The sequence below is a fragment of the Malus domestica genome, chromosome 09, assembly GCF_042453785.1.
Source record: "Malus domestica chromosome 09, GDT2T_hap1".
NCBI lineage: Eukaryota > Viridiplantae > Streptophyta > Magnoliopsida > Rosales > Rosaceae > Malus > Malus domestica.
In genome coordinates this window covers 13,648,208-13,666,920 of record NC_091669.1, presented here as the reverse complement: position 1 = coordinate 13,666,920, position 18,713 = coordinate 13,648,208, and the positions used below count along the sequence as shown (strand labels likewise).

Here is an 18,713-nt window from a genome sequence, read left to right as displayed (position 1 = left end):
AAACCAACACAAAAAATAAACCAATAATTACTCTAGCCTAACTAATAATAAAAAATTTAGGCAAAAAATTTTTCATGGTCCTTGTGGTAACACGACATTTTCAATGTGATCCTTGTAGTGAAAAGGCTTTTAATTAAACTCTCGTGGTGAGCCTTATTAGCAATTGAGGTCAAAATCCTAACTTTCGTTAGTCTTCCGTTAAATAAACTCACATGACTCACATGGAGGGTCAAATTCGTCATTTCAATTCAAATTACATCCTATTGCATGGACATCTAGTATGAGTTAGGGTTTACAACGGAAATTATATTTCACAAAAAAAAAAGCTTGAATGTAAAGAGTGAAACTAAACCTGTAAAACCACGTCAATGGCTAGGAGAAGAGGTGAAAGTGAAGTCACGTATAATTTCTTAGTATGATTTAATTTCATTTGGAAATCATAATACTTCTAATAAATCATTGTTTTTTTCAATGCCAACACATCTTTTATCATGAGTTAGAGTCTTAGTCTTACTTGAATTTTCATTCTTGTATTAATTTGTACCAATCCGAATATATATATGCCTTTCAATTTTGTCTTTAATTGGTAGTGTGGTTTGATGCACACCGTAGTTGGCCAATACACAACCTTTCAATTTTTTTCTTAATCTTCTTTGAATTTCAATTATTTAAGTTTCTTACGCTCTTGAAGTACATATGCGGAGGGCAGACGTGAAAATTGAATTTTATGCACTGTCTTTCACCCATTGTCTTTAATTCTGCAATTCTGCAATGCCTTTCACTCGTCTAAATGCATTAACATATGTGGAATATGTATTTTGACTTGGATATGGCGTTAGTTTTTATTTTATTTTTGTGGGATTCTTTATAAAACCAACACAAAAGAAGTGGCAATAATTACTATCACATCCCGACTTGAGCCCCTATCACATCCCTGGCTCGACTCCGCCGTAGCACGATATTGTCCGTTTTGGGCCCCGACCATGCCCTCACAGTTTTGTTTCTAGGAACTCACACGAGAACTTCTCAGTAGGTCACCCATCATGGGATTGCTCTCGCACGAACTCACTTAACTTCGGAGTTCCGATGGAACCCAAAGCCAGTGAGCTCCCAAAAGGCCTTGTGCTAGGTAAAGATGGGAATATACATATAAGACTTAGAGAATCCACTCCCCTAGGCGATGTGGGATTCACAATCCACCCCCTTAGGGGGCCCAATGTCCTCGTTGGCACACTTTCGGCCAAGGATTGGCTCTGATACCAAATTGTCACATCTCGGTCCGAGCCCCCACCATATCACGGCCTCGACTCCGGCGTAGCACGATATTGTCCGCTTTGGCCCCCGACCATGCCCTCACGGTTTTGTTTCTAGGAAATCACACGAGAACTTTCCAATGGGTCGACGTCCTCGTCGGCACACTTCCGACCAGGGATTGACTCTGATACCAAATTGTCACATCCCCGCTCGGGCCCCCACCACATCACGGGCTCGACTCCGCCGTAGCACGATATTGTCCGCTTTGGGCCCTAACCACGCCCTCACGGTTTTGTTTCTGAAAACTCACATGAGAACTTCCTAGTGGGTCACAATTACTATAGCCTAATAAATAAATAAATAAAAGGTTAAATGCATTAGCATGTGTGAAATTTAATTACTATAGCCTAATAAATAAGTAAAAGATTAAATGCATTAACATATGTGAAATATCTATGCTGGCTTGGATATATGAAGTATCTATATGCTGGCTTGGATATGTGAAGTATTTAGTGTAATTATTTTGTTGTTGATGATTTACTTTGTTTGAGTTTGTCATGCAGTTTGTATCTAGTCTTTTTTAAGCAAACTCCTCGTTCTTGTTGTCTGTTGCTAATTGCATATATAACTGTCTCGTAGCCTTGTGATATTCTTATGCAATATTTTTTTTCTTTCGGACTTATACCCCGTTGTCAACCAAAAGAAGAAAAAAAACAAAAACTAGTTTTTAATTTTTGATAAGGTTTAGTATAAAAGTAATTTGTTTCAAGGATTGAAGCGAATTTTTTTTTTTTCAATCATTAAAAGTAATCATCTAGTCAAACCACCATTGTTACCATCTCTAATACCATGACTTAATTGTGTATTGGTTATCACCACAATTTCAATTACAAGAACATTTCCATTACTATTAGGACAATACTTGGCTGCTAAAAGTTTACCAACAACTCCTGCTCATAACCAATCATATTTGGACACGATTCAAATAATTGAAATTGTAAACACATATTGGACACATGTTTATTTGTGATTGGGTATCAGCATGAGTTGTTGCTGAACTTTTAGCTGCCAAGTAGTGTCCCTACTACTAATATCACCAATATAACCTTCATCTTTGACATCATTACCCTCACCATCACTCATCGTTGCCACCACCAATCAATCAGAGCATTTCCACCCATTTTGGTTGATTTGGACCTAGGACTAGACTTATGACAGTTATTATTTACTTAAATAAAGAACTACCATGACTATTACTAATCACTCTCCACCTATTGTGAATAATAACTAACATGATCTTTACTATTCACAAAGATTTATTTATTTTTAATGTATACCATGTGTCCATGTGACACACCCGGACTCGGAATGTCCATTTGAACTCCGAATCGAGCTGTGCTAGTCGACAATAGGAGGGTGACAAAGTCATAAAATGTAGTAATGTGGAAAATATGAATAAATTTAAACCTAAAAGTGCCCAAGTATAAGAGTGTGCTAGTGAGCAGGAATGAACCCATTTCACACGTGATGTCATAACGTAAGTAAAGTACAGTATAGTAGATTGAAAATTATACCATCGAAGGTAATCACCTATACTGAGATTTGCTAAGAATCCTCGTTGATACGAAAGCTCAGCTGCAAAAAACTGGAGGGGCAAAAAACAAGGGTGAGTGAGCCTAAAAATAAAGTTTTATAAAAACCTTTTTGAAGACATTATAACCTATCGCCATAAAACAAGTATAGTTTCCAAAATATACATACTACGCATAGAATGAAAATACTTACCTCAGCCTGCAATATCTCAAGAATTCAATACGGCACAATATTTCGTAAGTAAGCACGTGACGTCCATAATCACATAATATCACATAAGCAAACATATCATATCAAGTACTCATCGACAGATGCTGAAACATGAGGTCATGCAAAGATATTCTGACATGAACATGATTGGGTGTAACAATGATATACGTTATAGTACTACAATCATGTGAAGACTGACGCTATGCGCAACACATACAAGTCCTAAGTGCCTCTAGCAATCTAGGACAGGACTGGCACCTACAATGGATCCAAAGTGAGTGTATGGTGCGATGTGCACATACACGTGAAAAACTGGCCTTGACACGGGCGAATGCTAACACCGGTGCAGCAAACGATGAGCAGATAACATAAATATAGTCATGTCATAGTGATTCGATAATTCTAGTCAACATAATATCATTCATAACAGTAAATATAATTATAGCATCAATAATAATACGCATACCCGTAGGACGTAGCATAACTTCATAATTTCTATCAATGTGCTAGATCTTATAAACGTCACGATAATTTAGGCGTATAAATGGAAACTAACAATTATATATATACACTATTTAAAAGAAAAGACCCACTCACAGATACTTGTGAAGTCATAGCCGTTCGAACGTGAGAAGCCAGAGTCTGCAATTGTAATCGCACCTAAGCATAATATTGAGAACCATTAGTAAAACTCAACTAAGGCGATTAAATTTTGGGAAACGGAGTGCATATTTGAAATCAGGACGTTGAAATACGCTAAGGTGGGTCCCCGACAAATTTTGTTAAAAAGTCAACGATCAATCCTAAAAAGTCAATCGAGACATTCCGGTGGTCAACTACATTAAGACTTTAGAATTTCACTAAATGGATGTCAAAAGGGGACTCGGGACATCGAAATTAACCTAAAAGGGTTTCTAAGAAAATTCCAAAAAGTCACAAAAGTCAACTAACGGTCAACAGTTAACTTTAACAGAATATTCCATTCTCAGAAGGAATATTCTATTAAGGTTAACATAATATTTTAAAGGAATATTCCCCTTCAACCTCTAGGTGGATCTGGGTCGATCTCGTGGATATGGGTTTGGGCTTGGGCCCTTTTATTTTATTTTATTTTTTTCTTTCTTCTTCTCTGGCCGGTTGCCGTTACAACCGCTGGGATAATCTCAGCTTCGACCACTGAAAATCTTCACTAAACCTAGCCTTCCAATATATCAAATCGAAGCTCAGAGGACAAGGAATTAAAATATACCTTTGGTTTCCTCGGCCGTGGCCGGAGTTGGCCGAAAAATGGCTCGAAAGCCGTCAGATCTCCGTCGGAGAACTAGGTTTGTTATTCTCGGGGTATTTCTGCATCCATACAACATTAAAACACCTCAAAAACATCCTAACCGTACTCCTAAACACGATCTACGAAGATCTTGGGGGTTTTTGAGGTTTACATTTGTCGAAAAAAATGAAGTTTCGTTGAAGGAGATAATGAAAAGTGGCCAAAGCCAATGTGCAGCCCTATCTTGAACCAGGGTGTCCTGAGTAAAATGGTAGGAGGGAGGAAATGGTGGTCCACCGCAGCAGAATGGTGGTGATCGTGTCCAGTCATGAGAATGGTGATGGTGGTCAAGGTTTACACATAAGAAGGAGATGAGAAAGCCTGGGGTTTTCCTCCCGCTACTAGGTTTTGTGGAACTTGTCCAGGTAGTGAGATGTCGGTGGTGGTTCAAGTGGAGTTCGCCAGAAAGGAGGCGAGTGTGCTATGTGATGCACGGTCCCTTGGGGTTGTGTAGAGAAAAAGAGAGAGTTTGAGTGAGATATAGTGAAAAGAGAGTGTTAGGTGAGAGAGAGAGTGAAGAAGGGTGAAAGTTAGATATAGAGAGGTCCAAAAGAGTTGAAGAGGAACTGAGAAGAGACATGGGAGTGAGGGGAGGAGTGGTATGGGTCCCACTTGGTACACAGCTCAAAGTCACCAATGAAAATACAGAAAAATATTTCCCGCAACGTGAATTTACCAAAACGCCCATCACGCTTCGTAATTTGTAAAATCTTCATCATAACTAGGGACATTTTTGTCAAATCACTATTTTAAAATTTATAAAATCACAAAATTAGGGATGGGTTGTCACACCATGTCTATCTCAAATATTGTTTAGCTTTTGATAAATGAATTTTGTTATATCTTAAAAACCTAATAAGATAACCTAATAATTACATGTAACCGTTGTAATTTTTTCCTTAATTTTTCTGAACTTTTCTGAATTTAAAAAAAATTATTGTTACAAAAAATAATAAGAACCGTGAATTGAGTAAGAATTTGAAATGGACGTTTTAGATTTGGCCACATGTTGAGTATAGGAAAGGGATCCTCTCTGGATCCCTTCCTCCTAATCCACCAAATCAAGGGATCCCGACCATTGAAATTTGATCAAATGGCTAAAGTTATTATAACTTTTAAAGTTGGCCCCTGTTTGTAGCTGTTGGATCAAATATTAATGGCCCAAATTCCCTGATTTGGTGAATAAGGAGGAAGGGATCTGGAGAGGATCCCTTTCCTTGAGTACATTGTAAGTAGTCATTGCGGTGGGGCCATGCAACAAAATTTGTCTCATCACTCCTAGCTGGGTACGTGTGGCGCACATGCGTGGCGAAAAAAAAAATGTAAAAGGCTTCGCTGACGTAGCGTCAAGCATTCATACATGAACTCTTTATCGATATGGCTATAGCAGTATGGCTAGTGAGCCTTGTTGACCCAAAACTGGGTGGATAAGTGTTTTGAGTTGGATTTGGGATCTAGCCATGTCAATTTTACCCGTGTGAAATTGCTCTAAATCACCTTAGTCTTTCCATCCAAACAATCACAACTACCTAAAGAGTTATAAGAATATTTGATAGAAGTGAGATGGTTAGAGTTTTAAATGACTGGAAAAATACAAAATATATCAAATATTGTGCAGCTTAGGACTCTAGTGGTAGTGGTAGTGGTAGAAGAATTATTTTCTGCTTCATACATGAAATATTGAGAGAGAGAAAGAGAGAGAGGGAATCAAACGTAAGCCCTCAAGTGCAACATACGTACTTACAACCTCTTGTTGATTACCATTAGATCTATATCCTTACGTCAATTTTATTACGTGACTTGAATTTCTTTACCCTAGTTAAAATAAAAATTTGACTTTAAAACATCTTTCAATTTTTAAGAAAAAAAGAGATCACTAAACCAAGGAAGAGTTTAAAAAACTATAAGATCAAAGGATAATATAATTTTTTTTTTTGAAATTGAGGATAAAATCAAGAGCATTCTGTTATTTCCGTGCTTGGTTTTAATGGACTAGAATCAGGAAACATCCATTTTCTCTCTCTACTTATGTATTTTTTTTAACAAACGATATTATTTAAACTAGGGGGAGTGGACTAAGCCTCACAATGAGCTACTAATAATAGGGTTCAAATTCATCATTGACAAGAATCAAACTTACTTCTCACTCACAAGGGAAAATGACTACGTTTGCATTTAGCTCTCAATAATCAATCTAATTTCGAATTTTTTAGTTGTAGATTTGCATATTATAATGTGACCCACGTCAAAAAGTCAGAAATAATAATAATTATAAAAATAATATTAATTAAGCACAATGAAAGTAAGGATGCATAATAATATTAATACTGTCACTTAGTACTACGGTTCAATAATATTCCTCTTCACTTTAAGGAGAGAGGTTTTAGGTTCGATTCTCGTCGAAGGCAAATTTGAACCACATTATTGCTAGCCCGTTGTGAGGGTAATCTACCCCCTCTACTTTAGCGTAGATGATATATTTCGTATACAAAATAGTAATATCAATACTCGTTCTTGTATAGGTAAACATACTGTCATTGTTATAGTTAAAACGAGTTTCTCTTTATGAGGATGGAATGTGAGATTGAACTATTATTGTGAATGAATCCAAATCTTTCCAAGTATACAATCTTATTATTTATTGTTATACATATTAACCATGCACGCCTCTGCACGCATAACCATGTTTAAGTGCGCAGTTATACACGTATAAGCGTGCGCTTGAGCTCGTAACCGTTTTTTAAATTATCTGTTGCTTTTGAATTTATGTTTTGTTTCCTAAAAAAGACAAATTCTTAGGCTCATGGTTCTAGGAGCATGAAGAACAAGACCCATCTCTCAATATTGAGAAAAAAAATATCAGTATATGGTCTATACTCCGAAAGACCATGAAAAAAGATAAAAATGAAAGGATAACATATCATTTTTGATGAAAATGTGTATGAAAACAGGGGCACTTGTGTAAAATCAAAGCTTGGTTCAATGGAGTGGACTCGGAAACACCCATCTTCTCCTCTCTCTTTATCTATCTATCTCCATCTGCGTCCCTTATGTCGTCCTGTTTGTGTCATCAATTCAATTATTTTGGTCAATTAAATCATAAACATATAAAAAAAAATTCCCAAATTTTAAATTAGTATAATTTCTCAGCAAATTAACCCCCAATTGAGCAATTGAGATTTGACTCGTTTGAGCCCCAAAAACCCAAAAGCCCCAAAATTTCGACTTCCTCTCGCTTTTCTTCTTCTTCTTCTTCTCCTCCACCTCCTCCTTCTCCTTCTCCCTCCTTCGTCGTAAGTTCGTGTTCGATTTCGACCCCCTTTTCCGCTCCGTGTCAATTCGCACGTGCGGTGTATCATTTGGGGACGGCGGTGCGAACCGACTTTCCCTCTCTCTGAATCCCAATCTCTATTCTCGCTCGCTCTCTGTCCGTATCTCGCAATCGCCGATCGTCGTCGAATGTACTGGTCGTGCTTTATCAAAGCCCTCTATCAATTTTGAGCTCCGATCGCTTATCCATCAGGTTCGTGTGCCACCTAGGGTTTGCTTCGATTTTTATTTCGATTTTTGATTCGATTTGATTTGAGTATGATTGGGTTGATTATTGTGAAATTGGGAATTCAGCTTGTATTTGTTGACTGCTGAATTACTCAATTGCCCATTTGATTGCATAGGTTTAGGTTGCGATCTTCCCTGGCCCCAATTTTGCCCCTTTGCTAATTGATTGTTTTATTCATTTCTTACAAGTTCAGTATCTGACTGCTTTATGGTGTTTAATTGTAGTAAGCGAAATTTACAAAGTTTATGTGAAAATGGTGGTCGATTTTGCTTAAAGTCATTTATCATTTTCAAAGATTTGTTATTTGGTATACTAATTTGATTCACATTTTGCTGAATTGTTTTGCATTGTATTCATACTTGTGCTATCCTAATTATTTTACTTGGTTTTCTGCTACTAAAACCCCCATGTAGTAAAACTTTGAGTGAAAAATGCAAGCGATTCTCATTAAATTCACTTGCATTTTGAATGGTTTTATATTGATACAAAAATGTGATCATCATGTTGGTAATTTTGTTTTCTCCTCCCCGCTACTAGTTTTTTGTCTGTGCTATTTCTCCTACTTAAGTAGACTCATGATTATGTGCTTTAGTTGACCGAATTACACGATTCATTGTTTTGTCACTGTATGTACAGTATGGGGGGAGTTTATTGTGGTTAAAGCATGAGCTGGCAGTGCAGTTCTAAAGGTTTTGTTTTTAAGTTATGCGTTACTTGCTAGTTACAGTCAGCGTGGTAAAGGATAAAGGAGATGAATGTGCAGACACACATGTCAGGACACATATCGGGGCAAGTGCCCAATCAGGCAGGATCTCAGATGCCTGTGCTCTCCCAGCATAATGGAAGTGCCCTTGCTCCCCAAATGCAAAATTTAGGTGGGCCTGCTCGTGCTATGTCCAACATGGATCCTGAATTTATGAGGGCACGCCATATTGTGCAGGAAAGAATGTAAGATGCATTTCCTTTCGGTGTTCTATCATTATTTATATGGGCAGCAAGTTGCTTGTTAGCATGTCTCAGCTGACTTGTTTGTTCTTTGTTATTTTTTTGCGAAGCATGTTATTCCTTATTGATTGTTAATGTGTAGAATTGATATTGCTTACCTCCGTATGAAATCAAAAGACATGTTATAAAATCAAAAGACATAATTTTTTTTTAATTTTTATGAAGAAAGTATTCTTTTGCTTTTTGTTTTTAAGTTTTCTTTTTGCATATATATTTTTTTAACATGATATAGTTGTGCTAGCATGCACTTTTGTTAATTCATATATAACATTCGTCTCTTTATGTTAGAGCAATTGTTTACCTAAATACTGATGTTACCATTGTGCTTTTCAGACGCCAAATTATACAGCAGCGACAATTTTCCCAGCCAATGAATGACATGAAGTTAAGGGGGATTGTTCAAAAATTGGATGAGTGTTTATTGAAAAGTGCTCGGGACAAGGTTTCTCATTTTATTTTTTATTTGTTTCTCTATTCACTTCCCCTTTAACCTATTTAGACAGATATTTTTACCTCTCTTTTCTCAATGTTATTGAAACAGCTAAATTTTTTATATTTTGTTTTTAAAGCATTTTTATTTTGATATTAATTTGAAGTCAAATCTGCTGGTTCACCTTTTGATTTCTTGACAGCTACTGAAACTCACTATACATGTATATAGTGATAACGTTCTTACTTGATCTTATTCTAATTCTGTATGAAATGGATATCATCTTAGTACGCTTATGATTCTGTTGTTTGCAAATCCTATTTCAGGACGACTATATGAACCCAGAAACGTTAGAGAGTCGTTTGCAAAATTTGATTAAGCGACCCTCAAATCAAAGCCAACAGTATCAACAGGCTGTTAATTCTTCCTCTCCTGCTGGTACGATGATACCAACACCCGGTATGTCACACAATGGGAATCCAAATATGATGGTTACTTCTATGGATGCTTCTATGAACACTGCTAGAGGTAGTACTGGCATAGCGCCTACTACAGTCAACACAGGAAACCTGGTGCCCACTGGTGCCATACATGGCGGTTCATTCAATAGATCTGATGGTAAAAACTGAGTTGTATCATCTTTTCCCCAAATTCCTCAAAACTGCTGCTTCAAACCACTGTTACAAAATTTGTTTTTGTAGGTTCTTTGTCTAATGGCTATCAGCAGTCTCCTGCCAGTTTCTCCATTGGTACTGGAGGGAACATGTCATCAATGGGTGTGCAAAGAATGGCTAGCCAAATGATTCCTACCCCTGGGTTTAGTAGCAGTAATAATCAGTCTTACATGAATTCGGATTCTTCTAATAATGGAGGTGGGTTCTCTAGTGTTGATTCTTCAATGGTAACACAACCACAACAGCAAAAGCAGCATATTGGTGGTCAAAATAGCCGTATACTTCATAGCCTTGGCAGCCAAATGAATAGTGGAATAAGGTCTGGCATGCAGCAGAAATCATATGGGTTGCCAAATGGGGCTCTAAATGGTGGGTTGGGATTTGGGAACAGTTTACCAGTTGTTAATGATTCTGGCACTTCTGAGGGCTATCTAACCTCAACGCCCCACGCTAACTCTTCCAAACCATTACAACAGCACTTTGATCAACATCAGCGGCCGGTAATGCAAGGTAATTTCTTTGTGTGCATGCACATACATGCATGTACAGTATAGATGCATATATGAATTGACTGTTTGTCTATACGCTTGCAGGTTATGACTTTATTTGAGTAGTCTATCATAAAATAGGTAAATGTTTGACCAATGAATCATGTATTTACCAGGTGATAGCTATGGAGTGAGTAATGCAGATTCTTTTGGTTCTGGAAACTACTATGGTGCTGCGACCTCTGTTGGGTCAATGCTGAATCCTCAGAATTTGAATTCAGTCAGCTCGACACCCATGTCCAAGGCCATCTCTCCCCTTATAAATAGTCAGTCAAATGTACATGCTGCCCAGCAAAGTGTCCATGCGAAGCCTCAACAACTTGATCAATTGGAAAAGATGAATTTCCAAACTCCACTATCTTCAAGAGATAATATTTTCCAGTCTCATCAACAGCAACAATTTCAACAGCAACCTAATCAGTATCAACAGCAACCTAACCAGTATCAACAGCAGCAGCAATTAGGTCACCAACAACGTCAACAGAAGCAGCAAAATCAGCAGTCCCAGCATATGTTAAACAATGATGCTTTTGGTCATTCTCAGATCACACCTGATGTAAGTAGTCAAGCGAACCGTGGTGTGGACCACCATAGTGAAGTTATGCACCAACAAGGTACAGAGCAGTTCCAATTATCAGAGATGCATAACCAATTCCATCAGCACCCTGCTGATGATCGATTGAGGAATGCTCAGCATATCCCATCCAGTCAACATGGTATCTCCTCTTCGTTGTCTCAAACTTCCCAGCAAATGCAACAGATATTGCATCCTCACCAATTGGTTGCAGAGTCTCGAAATGATTTCAGCTCTCTTTCTGCTGGAGCTCAATCAGAACCAGTACTGCAGGATCAATGGCATCCTCAGTCACAAGATGGGAGTCACAGACAGGTCAACATTTCCCATGAGCAGCATCTCCAGGAAGATTTCCATCAGAGGATATCTGGGAAAGATGAAGCCCAATGTAATAATTTGTCTTCAGAAGGAACAAATGCTGTTCAAACAATTTCATCTAGAAGCACGTCTCGTCCCCCCAATTCATCGAGTGCTGTTATTGGATCTTCTAATGGCAATCGGGAGAAACAGTTCAAAAATCAACAGAGGTGGCTTTTGTTCTTGCGCCATGCTCGTTGTTGTTCAGCCCGTGAAGGGAAATGTCGCGAACTTAATTGTGTAACTGTTCAAAAACTGTTGAAGCACATGGTAACATGCAATTTACCTCAATGCCCACATCCTCGTTGTCACGTTACCAAGAAATTGGTTGATCATAACAAGAAATGCAAGGACCCAGCTTGCCCTGTTTGCCCTCCTGTTAGGAATTTTCTGCTGACGCATCCGAATAAGGCACAGAATCGTCAAGTTTCTGATTCTGGTTTGCAGAATTCAACAAATGGATCATGTAAAGCCTATGATAGTGAAGACACTTCAGCTAGATTGGTTTTGAAGACAAATCCGGCTGTTGAAACTTCTGAAGACAGGCAACCTTCTATAAAACGCATGAAGATAGAGCAGTCCTCTCAACCTGTTCATCCTGATAGTGTTAGTTCTGCAGTAAAAGCTTCTGTGGTTATTGAACCCCATGTACCCCAGGATTTACAGATCCAGGATTACCAACATGGAGAGATTTCTATGCCACTCAAGTCTGAGATTGCAGAAGTGAAAATGGAAGTTCCTTCAAGTTCTGGACAAGGGAGTGCTGATGAGATGAAGTATAGTGTTGAGGATAAGGGCAATCAAAGGCATGATGGTGAATCTGTCTCATATAATGAGTCCGCTGGTTTAGCTAAGCAAGAAAACATCAAACATGAGAAAGAAACTGATCCAGCTAAACATGAAAATGCTACGCATACTGTGGAAAATGCAGCTGGAACAAAGTCTGGGAAGCCTAAAATAAAGGGGGTATCAATGACTGAACTGTTCACTCCGGAGCAAGTTAGGGCTCACATTACAGGTCTCAGGCAGTGGGTTGGCCAGGTTAGTCAATGGATTGACACTCCTTCTTACCCTTCTCTCTTTGTTCTATTGGTTTCACTATTATAGGTAATTTATTTATTTTCACAGAGCAAAGCAAAGGCAGAGAAGAATCAAGCAATGGAGCATGCCATGAGTGAGAACTCCTGTCAGTTGTGTGCAGTTGAGAAGCTTACATTTGAGCCACCGCCAATATATTGCACACCTTGCGGTGCTCGTATCAAGCGCAATGCAACGTACTATACAATGGGGGCTGGTGACACACGACATTATTTCTGTATTCCATGCTATAACGAGGCTCGTGGAGACATGATAGTTGTTGATGGGACTAACATTCCAAAGGCAAGGCTAGAGAAGAAGAAAAATGACGAGGAGACTGAAGAATGGGTGCGTTCTTTTTGCTGGAACAATGTTTTTGGTGACATAGTTTGATTGTTCTAGATAGTGAATCTTATGCTGTTCACCTCCTTATATGCAGTGGGTCCAATGTGACAAATGTGAAGCTTGGCAACATCAAATTTGTGCTTTGTTTAATGGCCGAAGGAATGATGGTGGGCAAGCTGAATATACTTGCCCTAATTGTTATATACAAGAGGTTGAAAGGGGAGAGCGTAAACCTTTACCACAGAGTGCTGTTCTCGGGGCCAAAGATTTGCCGAAGACAATACTAAGCGACCACATAGAGCAACGGTTATTTAAGAAACTGAAGGTGGAAAGACAAGAGAGGGCGAGGCAGCAAGGAAAGAGTTATGATGAGGTGGTTTATATAGTAATAAGTATTTGAAGTGCTATGAGGGATAGAGTACTGCATGATGCTTTTGCTTTTTTCTCTTATGCTGTTAGTATTCTGGTTCAGGAGATGAAGGAATAATAGATAGAAAGTCTACTGTTTAGTTTTGTCTTTTGATTGGTCTAGATTGTAGAAGGTAAGTTAAGGGGAAACTAAGGGAAGAGCATAGAAACTACCAGTATAACTACGAAGCTTCTAAGAATCATTTCTGGCTGCCTTAGGTATCACCATATCACACCTAGAGTTGAGGTGCATCACACAATGCTACGGAAAAGCACATGTTTTCTGGAGAACGCAATTACATGAACCTACATAAATCTTTCTTTAGTGATCATGGATTTATCCAGTGCAGGAATCACCAATATCAAATTATCTTTAACCAACATAATTCACTATATGGCTGTATTTTCCCAATACATGAATCCCGGACATAAGTGTCTTAGCTGCTGCCATGAACTGCCTTTCATTATTAGTGAAAGGATCATCATTTGGACCATCATACTTGCCGACCATTGATGAACTGATCAGATTAACCAACCAAAATTAGTTTCTGTCATAATATATTGAACAGAAGCAAAGGCCTCTGTAACGGCCGACTGAGACTGAACCCAATTACCCAAGATTCCAAGTTGACCTAACATGATCCATGTGCCAAATTAGGGCCTGCGTTTGAAGCCTTGTTTCCGTGCCTTTCGTAAACTTTTACAGAAGGCTGCTCCCCTTAAGGACTTGGAGGCAGGACCAGTTACCACGTCTAAGCCTAATAGAAGTATATAATTGCATTGTTTGTGGTCTTGAGTTTTATCTTCTATAGGACAGTGTTTCATTTTTGGGCATCGGCGGCTTCATAATTTAGGGATAGTTCTTTTCAGTCTATTGTATATTGTATGATTGGAATTTAGCTGCACATTAGCTTTTGTTGGTATGCTACTATGCTACCATGTATCTCGGTTGCTTAGCTTTTCAGTCTTTGTTAAAATCTTTGGCTAACTTTCTCTAGCTAGAGCAGTGGACACCTTGTCCCTGTTTTTTTCTGTTTCTTTTAATAAAATTATGTTTCTTACCAAAAAAATAGAAACATATACTTGATAATGCACTTCTAGGAAAAGTTACCATAGAATTGAAAGAAACTTTGATTTATGAATTAATGTTTGTATATGGTTTTCTGAAACAAGTATTGTGACTTTCAAAAGTGGAAAACTGGAAAGGTTTTTTCTTTTAATGTGATTATTGGCTGATTGTTTTTCTTTCCTTTGTGCTACTAGGTTCCTGGGGCAGAATCGCTTGTAATCAGGGTTGTTTCATCGGTTGACAAAAAATTGGAAGTAAAGCAGCGGTTTCTTGAAATTTTTCAGGAAGAAAATTATCCAACAGAGTTCCCATATAAATCTAAGGTAGGAAGATAATCAATGTTTAACTGATAATGAAAAGGGCTGTATTGCTATAGGGTAACAGGAAAAGGTTCCAATATGCTAATTACATATTTTCCTCTAGGTTGTATTGTTGTTTCAGAAAATTGAAGGTGTAGAAGTATGCCTATTTGGCATGTATGTTCAAGAATTTGGAGCTGAAAGCCAGTTTCCGAATCAGCGCCGTGTATATCTATCGTACTTGGATTCTGTTAAGTATTTCAGGCCCGAGGTTAAAGCGGTGACGGGAGAGGCTCTCCGCACTTATGTTTATCATGAAATTCTGGTGAGGCTTAGGCTTTCAGTGATCTTGTTCTTCATGTTATCTTTTCTTTAGTTCGATATGTTCTCTTGAAACTATTGGCCTTAGTTTAGCATTCCCTTTTTCAGATTGGGTACCTTGAATATTGCAAGCTACGAGGGTTTACAAGCTGCTATATATGGGCTTGCCCTCCGTTGAAGGGTGAAGATTATATTCTATATTGTCATCCGGAGATTCAGAAAACACCAAAATCTGATAAGCTTCGTGAATGGTGAGCTTATAGAATTTTGTGAATTGTGTTGCAGTTATTTCTAGAATCAATTATCCTGTTTCTTACATTTTATTATCTCTGTGTTTTGTTTCAGGTATTTGGCAATGCTTAGGAAAGCTGCCAAGGAGGGCATTGTTGCTGAACTCACTAATCTATATGACCATTTCTTTGTAACCACAGCTGAATGCAAGGCCAAAGTCACTGCAGCTAGGCTGCCCTATTTTGATGGTGACTACTGGCCTGGTGCAGCCGAGGATCTGATTTATCAGATGCGTCAAGAAGAGGACGGGAGAAAACAGAATAAGAAAGGATCGACCAAAAAGACTATAACAAAAAGGGCTCTAAAAGCATCTGGTCAAACTGATCTTTCTGCTAATGCGTCAAAGGATCTGCTTCTAATGCACAAAGTAATTTTAGTCTTTCAACTGCATTATTGTTTTCACCCTTTGTGGATTTTCGGCTAGATATTCAGTGTTTTTTGCACTAATAAGTTCAGGGTTTTCAATTTGTTTTAGTATTTATCAGTCTTCGTAAAAGAATAGTGTTTGAAGTCTACCTGTAAATCAATATATGAAAGCTGTTCAGTAGGATGAGATTTTTATTAGATTAATTGCACTTTGTACAACTGATAAAAAAAGAATTAGAGATAATTTTTTTATCTTTTTATCTCTTATGCTGACTTTTATATTTATGTTCCCTCAGCTTGGTGAAACCATTTCGCCAATGAAGGAGGATTTCATCATGGTTCATTTGCAGTACGCATGCTCTCACTGTTGTATACTAATGGTATCAGGAAACCGTTGGTCCTGCACTCAATGCAGAAATTTTCAGCTTTGTGATAAGTAAGATTCTGAACTCCTGCATTCTGCTGTTACCTCCCTCCCCTTCAGAGCTTCCTAATACTGTATTAAATTTTGTTTGTATTACCTATTTTACTGTGTACTCGTTCATATATGACTAAATTGTGCTTATAGTTTGTTTGGAGAAGAATGGGTGAAGGTTCTGGTATTGTTGCTCAGGGTTTTGTTAGAATTCGCAGACAGTTTGACCATTATACCTTCTCAGTTCAGAAAGTTGAATTTTTTTTGCGTTTTTCTACACTAGAAGTTTCTTACTGAATATATTGTTTTATACTTCTCACTGAATATTTAACATCAAAGTTTATCTTTTTATGGAATAAGGTTTGCCAATTGATTTTGTTCTAATTACTTTACATGGGACCACAGGTGTTATGAAGCAGAGCAAAAACGGGAAGAAAGAGAGAGGCACCCTATCAATCAGAGGGAAAAGCATGAATTGCGTCCTGTATGTGAATTGTCCTTGGTTCTAGCTTCAGTTCTCATGGCTCTGCAAGATCTTTGTACTTTTTTCAGAAAAACTACTTAGTACTGACATCATTTATATGTTGCAGTTTCAAATTACTGATGTACCTGTGGATACAAAGGACAAAGATGAAATTCTTGAGAGTGAATTCTTTGACACCAGACAGGCATTTCTCAGCCTTTGTCAAGGGAATCACTATCAGTATGATACTTTACGGCGGGCTAAACATTCCTCTATGATGGTCCTTTACCATCTTCATAACCCGACTGCTCCTGCGTTTGTGACAACATGCAATATATGTCATCTTGACATTGAAACAGGTCAAGGCTGGCGTTGTGAAGTTTGCCCTGAATACGATGTATGCAATAACTGTTATCAGAAGGAAGGCGGTGTAGATCATCATCATAAATTGACAAATCATCCATCCATCGCTGATCGCGATGCACAAAACAAAGAAGCTAGGCAAATGCGAGTTGTACAGGTGCTTTATATTTGTGTTTACATAATTGAAGATTTGTGTTGAACATGGATGTATTAGTGGAGGAAAGGCTAGGATGCCAATGTGGTTCTTATAACACTGTTTTCAATTTTGCAGCTTCGGAAAATGCTTGATCTTTTGGTGCATGCATCACAGTGTCGTTCTGCACAATGTCAGTACCCCAATTGCCGCAAGGTGAAGGGACTTTTCCGCCATGGAATTCAATGCAAAGTCCGTGCATCTGGAGGATGCGTTCTCTGTAAGAAAATGTGGTATCTTCTTCAACTTCATGCTCGAGCTTGCAAAGTATCCGAGTGCCATGTGCCGCGTTGCAGGTTCGTGGTTTAATTGTCTTCTATTATGACATTCGACTCTCTCTCTTTCTCTCTCTTAATTTCCTCTCCTTAGTCCCTCCCTCTTAAGGGTAATATTGTTGATTCTATTATATAAATGTATGTTTTCAGAGATTTGAAGGAGCATTTGAGGAGACTGCAACAGCAGTCTGATTCAAGAAGAAGAGCCGCTGTGATGGAGATGATGAGACAGAGAGCTGCTGAGCTACACAACAGTTCTGGGTGACCAAATTGTACATATAGAAACAGATGTTTTGGAGAACAAAGAAAATACCGACGGGGACGATAGTTTTCTTCTGCTCAGCTAACACACTAGCGGGAACCAGGCGGTGACAGCAAAAGTGGGGTTAGATGGTTAGAAGGATAAGCATTTTGCAGGACAGCATGTTGTTTGTTTTCACGTTTTAGGGAACAATTTTTTGGCTCTGATCTTCACAATTGAAGTCTCCCTAAGAGGAAGAAACGTGAAGTTTGTCAACCAGCGCCCGCGCTCTATTCGACAGCTGCTAAGTATGGCCCCCGTACGAGTGAAGCAGATAGTGATGCGTGTCTCAGTGCGGCTCGATTTGGTGATTCTTTGATTTTATCCTCGTGTAAACTGTGGACTGCAATTATTTAAGTGGCTAGTGTAGTATAATCTTTATCTAAAATGGCTTGTTAGGAAGAAATGTGGGAGGGAAGATAGTTTCAGATCCATGGTTTTTCGCCCCTTCTCTCCCTCTGTTATGCTGGTCTTCTGTTTGTAGATTGTGTTCTTATCAATGGAAGGAATAATTCCCTCATTTTATAATTTAGTTTATAAATTTGGTCTCTTTAGTCGTACGATATACTCACATTGCTCTCTCTCTCTCTCTCTCTCTCTCTCAAAACCGGAATTCAGTTGGTTGTCTCTCCGTTCTCCAGCACTCTCTCTCTTGTTTTCTGCTAGATGATTGAATTAATCAATGATGTATTTGTTCCCTTGCGCTCCCTCTCTTGTTTTCAGCCAAATGATTGAGCAACTCAACGGTGAATCAATGAACGCAAACAAGAAGATTTGCAGTAAATAGGGTTTGCTTTGGCGTTTTGGCTTCTCAAGAATTTCTTGAAGCCTATTACGCTGTGTGCTACAAATATCATCGTGTTTCAAGTTACTCACACGTTGATATGTGGGAAACATAAAACGCAGTGAAGATAGTGTTGAATGAAAAAGTAAAATCGCGTGCTAACTTAAAACACAATATCGACATTATCGGATAAAAAAATTAAAATGTGTGAC

General features: G+C 38.3%; 1 protein-coding gene across 2 annotated transcripts; it reads left to right on the top strand.

Moving 5' to 3' along the window:
- The first annotated feature begins 7,329 nt into the window (after positions 1–7,329).
- On the top strand, positions 7,330–18,237 carry LOC103443603 (histone acetyltransferase HAC1). Of its 2 annotated transcripts, none has more exons than XM_070805309.1 (17): positions 7,330–7,907; positions 8,671–8,891; positions 9,282–9,390; positions 9,705–9,996; positions 10,080–10,562; positions 10,717–12,572; positions 12,660–12,956; positions 13,048–13,326; positions 14,625–14,753; positions 14,854–15,054; positions 15,159–15,301; positions 15,396–15,708; positions 16,004–16,143; positions 16,528–16,606; positions 16,713–17,105; positions 17,220–17,437; positions 17,567–18,237. In XM_070805309.1, the coding sequence occupies exons 2-17, from the start codon at positions 8,695–8,697 to the stop codon at positions 17,679–17,681; spliced, it is 5,244 nt and encodes a 1,747-aa protein (XP_070661410.1). In that variant the 5' UTR covers positions 7,330–7,907; positions 8,671–8,694; the 3' UTR covers positions 17,682–18,237. The 2 variants fall into 2 exon arrangements, with proteins under 2 accessions (XP_070661410.1, XP_008380702.3); XM_008382480.4 differs by having other exon boundaries at positions 7,344–7,907; positions 8,580–8,891.
- Positions 18,238–18,713: the final 476 nt, after the last annotated feature.

Coding starts and splice junctions, on each gene's coding strand:
- LOC103443603 (XM_070805309.1), top strand. CDS start 8,695: ATGAATGTGCAGACACACATGTCAGGACACATATCGGGGCAAGTGCCC. Junction 16,607..16,712: donor AAAAGCATGAATTGCGTCCT/GTATGTGAATTG, acceptor TATATGTTGCAG/TTTCAAATTACTGATGTACC. Junction 17,438..17,566: donor TGCCATGTGCCGCGTTGCAG/GTTCGTGGTTTA, acceptor GTATGTTTTCAG/AGATTTGAAGGAGCATTTGA.